The following is a 3,955-nucleotide window of genomic DNA, read 5'->3' as shown; positions in this document are numbered from 1 at the left end:
CAGATGAAGTCAATCAAAGCTTGGCCAATGGCAGACTAGAGGACAATCTCTGTTCTTAAATTTGCATTTTTACTCCAGTGAAAAGTTAACACTGATTAGCCCATCCTTCTTTTTTTTTTTAAATCATTATTTTCAAGTTTTAAGAAAGCTATAGTTAGTCTATTAATAGTTATATTTTAAATATCTTTTTATGGTCAAACCCCCCAAAACAGAAACATTGCTATTGGACTGCTACAACCCCTGACCTCCGGGTGTCATACAAAAGAGATATCTCAAGTACAAGCAAAGCAGAAACAATTTTATTAAGCGTGCTTCACTCAAACAGTAGCATCTGTGGGGGAAAAAAGCCTATCCCTAACCATAGTGGGATTTTTTTTTTTAAGGAACTGTATGCTTAAGAAAATGAGAGTTCTCCTAGGACAAGCAGGATGAGTCAGCCACACTCATCTTTGACATATGTGTATCTTCTTTCTACTAGGAGGAAACTTTATTACAAGAATAATAATTTTGTTAGGAAGCACTGCTGTTTTATTTAATCATTTCACCATATTTATTTCTCACTGATCATAATAGTCTGCAAAACAGGATATTTGAAAACAAATACACAAAGTTACAAGCGGAACGATATTTTGTGCTGTAGTGAAGAATGGCTCCTCCAGTATCCTTAAGAGGACAATTTATGTGCTGCTAAATGAATAGTCAAAAAATATTTCAGGGCAAGAAAATAATATTAAAAATATATATATAAATAGGGTGTGAAAATGTTAGTGGTTAGTGGGGAGCTCGACAGGGACTCTTCGATTTCCCGGAAGTCAAAATTCTGTCCTCTCTTCATCTTAGCCATAGTACAACTACTATTTATTATTTCTATAACGCTGAAAAGACGTACGCAGCGCTGTACATTTTAACATACACTAGACCAGGGGTGTCAAAGTCCCTCCTCGAGGGCCGCAATCCAGTCGGGTTTTTAAGATTTCCCCAATGAATATGCATGAGATCTATTAGCATACAATGAAAGTAGTGCATGCAAATAGATCTTATGCATGTTCATTGGGGAAATCCTGAAAACCCGACTGGATTCGGCCCTCAAGGAGGGACTTTGACACCACTGCACTAGACAGTCCCTGCTCAGAAGAGCTTACAACCTAATTTAGACAGGGCATTACAGGGTTGGGGAGATCATGGTAGAAGAAATGATACAGTGGGTCTAGGTATCTTGACAGCAGTGAGTGGCAGTTAAGAGATGAAAGCAGTTTCAAAAATCTTGCATCTCCCAAGCAAAACCCGCGTGCGGGCATCTGGGGTGTTTAGCTCCTCTCTCTACGAGTGCGCTTGCTTCGTGGAGGCCACGTTTTCGCAATTGCTTTAAAATGGAAATTCGAGGGGGAAAACCTGGAGGCCTTATTGCGCTACACCAGACTGCGGACCGACGCGCAACTCTGTGCCCTAAACAAATATGGCTGCCGTAAGCTTCAGGCTCCGCCCCTTAACCGGCGTGCCTTGAGCTCAAACCGGCTCGGGTAGGAAGTGGGCGGCACTGTAGGAAACAGCATGGCGGCGGGAGAAAACAGTGTGGCCGGTTTGGGTTCCTTGGTGAGGAGAGAAGCCTACAGTGTGGTATATTGGGACTAGAGATTAGTTATCGGGCGTGGCATTAAGTATTTGTATAATGAGGATAGGGTTTGTATTACTGGGTGTAGTGCTAGAGGGATTGTGTGTGGCATTAGGGGCTAACAAACACTAGTCCCGAGGGTCTATAAGGAAGTAAAATCCTTACGGAAAATTCGTGAGCTACTGCTTATTTGGGGGGGGGGGGGGAAATAACTTTTTGGGATTCTGTTAGGTACTTATGGCCTGGCTTGGCTACAGTTGGTCTAGAACAGTGTTTTTTTTTTCTTTCAATGCAAGGCCTAAAAGCCCGTGGTGGCCCCTGGAGACCTCTGGGGTGGCCCCCGTCATCATTCAAAATTATTTTCTGCTACAATGTGCTTCTCTGTCCAAGATCCCCACAGAAAGGGGAAATTGGATGCCATCCTATGTTTGTCATGCTGTGTCATACCATGCCATGTGTGTCATATTATATTTTACCAGGCTTTATGTATGTAAACTTGTAACCCGTTCTGAGCTCTTCTGGGAGGACGGGATATAAACCCAAAAACCAAATAAAAGGTAGAGCTGCACCCTTGAAGGACAAGGCATTTCTAAACAGACATACAGTAGAAACAGAAAGCTGTGCGATGTCCTGGTGGAACCGTTAGCCATACTCTTCAATCTCTCCCTAAATACGGGGAGAGTCCCCCTGGACTGGAAAACAGCTAACCTCGTTCCTCTGCACAAAAAGGGTTGCAGAGCGGAGGCTGCGAATTACAGACCAGTGAGTCTCACATCAATAGTGTGTAAATTCATGGAAACACTACTTAAATGTAAATTAGACACGATTTTGGATGAGGGGAATCTAAGGGATCCTAGTCAACATGGATTCACTAAGGGTAGGTCATGCCAATCCAATCTTATCAGCTTCTTTAATTGGGTAACAGGAAAGCTAGACTCGGGAGAGTCTCTGGACATAGTGTACTTGGATTTCAGCAAAGCTGTTGACAGCGTCCCACACCGTAGACTATTAAGCAAGATGAAATCGATGGGGTTAGGTGAGACACTAATTGCATGGGTCAATGATTGGCTGAGTGGAAGACTTCAGAGGATGGTGGTCAACGGCACCCTCTCTGAGACATCGGAGGTGACCAGCGGAGTGCCACAGGGCTCAGTCCTGGGTCCATTCCTTTTTAACATATTCATAAGGGACTTGACCAGAGGGCTTCAGGGTAAAGTAACACTATTCGCCGATGACGCCAAACTATGTAATATAGTAAATGAAAGCAATCTGCAGGATAGTATGATGCAGGATCTGCTTACTTTGGAAAACTGGTCCTTGACATGGCAGCTGGGCTTCAACGCTAAGAAATGTAAGGTTATGCATCTCGGCAGCGGAAATCCATGCAAAACTTACACCTTAAATGGAGAAACACTAGCTAGGACTTCAGAAGAAAGAGACTTGGGAGTAATCATCAGTGCAGACATGAAGGCCGCCAAACAAGTGGAGAAGGCCTCATCCAAGGCAAGGCAACTGATGGGATGTATCAATAGAAGCTTCGTTAGCCGCAAACCTGAAGTCATAATGCCACTGTATAGAATCATGGTGAGACCTCATCTGGAATACTGTGTGCAATTCTGGAGGCCACATTACCGTAAAGACGTGCTTAGAGTTGAGTCGGTTCAGCGGATGGCCACTAGGATGATCTCAGGGCTCAAGGGTCTCTTGTACGAAGAAAGACTAAACAAATTGCAGCTCTACACTCTAGAGGAACGCAGGGACAGGGGGGACATGATTGAGACATTTAAATACATTACGAGACGTGTCGAGGTGGAAGAAGACATCTTCTTTCTCAAAGGACCCTCGGTCACAAGGGGGCATCCGCTCAAACTTAGAGGAGGGAAATTTAATGGTGACATAAGGAAGTATTTCTTCACAGAAAGAGTTGTAGATCACTGGAACAAGCTTCCAGTGCAGGTGATCAAGGCCACCAGCGTGCTTGACTTTAAGAATAAATGGGATGTTCTCATGGGATCCCTACGAGGGTCGAGTTAAGGAACTAGGTCATTAGTACTCAGACTTAATGGGGTGGGTCAGTAGAGTGGGCAGACTTGATGGGCTATAGCCCCTTTCTGCCGTCATATTTCTATGTTTCTATCCCAGGTGAAAGTTCTGAAGGTGGACTAGTGGGGATGAATATTGCTGGCACACACTTTTCAGTAATGTCTCAAACTCATATGGGTTGATATCTGGTGGCAGCTCATTTGGATCCATAGTGACCCCAGCTTAAAAATGAATGGAGTCCACTAGAGCAGTGGTCTCAAACCTGCGGCCTGCCAGGTACTATTTTGAGGCCCTTGGTAT

At 44.0% G+C, this 3,955-nt stretch overlaps 1 protein-coding gene across 1 annotated transcript in view; it reads left to right on the top strand.

Annotated features, from left to right (window-relative positions):
- The first annotated feature begins 1,498 nt into the window (after positions 1 to 1,498).
- Positions 1,499 to 3,955, top strand: part of PBDC1 (polysaccharide biosynthesis domain containing 1) — a 31,865-nt gene continuing 29,408 nt past the window's right edge. Inside the window, exon 1 of the mRNA XM_033950081.1 lies at positions 1,499 to 1,593. Within this exon, the coding sequence (XP_033805972.1) occupies positions 1,552 to 1,593 (42 nt within the window). The 5' untranslated portion in view covers positions 1,499 to 1,551. The remainder of the gene's footprint in view (positions 1,594 to 3,955) is intronic.

This window comes from Geotrypetes seraphini, chromosome 6 (genome assembly GCF_902459505.1).
Source record: "Geotrypetes seraphini chromosome 6, aGeoSer1.1, whole genome shotgun sequence".
NCBI classification, from domain to species: Eukaryota; Metazoa; Chordata; class Amphibia; order Gymnophiona; family Dermophiidae; genus Geotrypetes; species Geotrypetes seraphini.
This window is presented reverse-complemented; position numbering and strand designations above follow the sequence as displayed.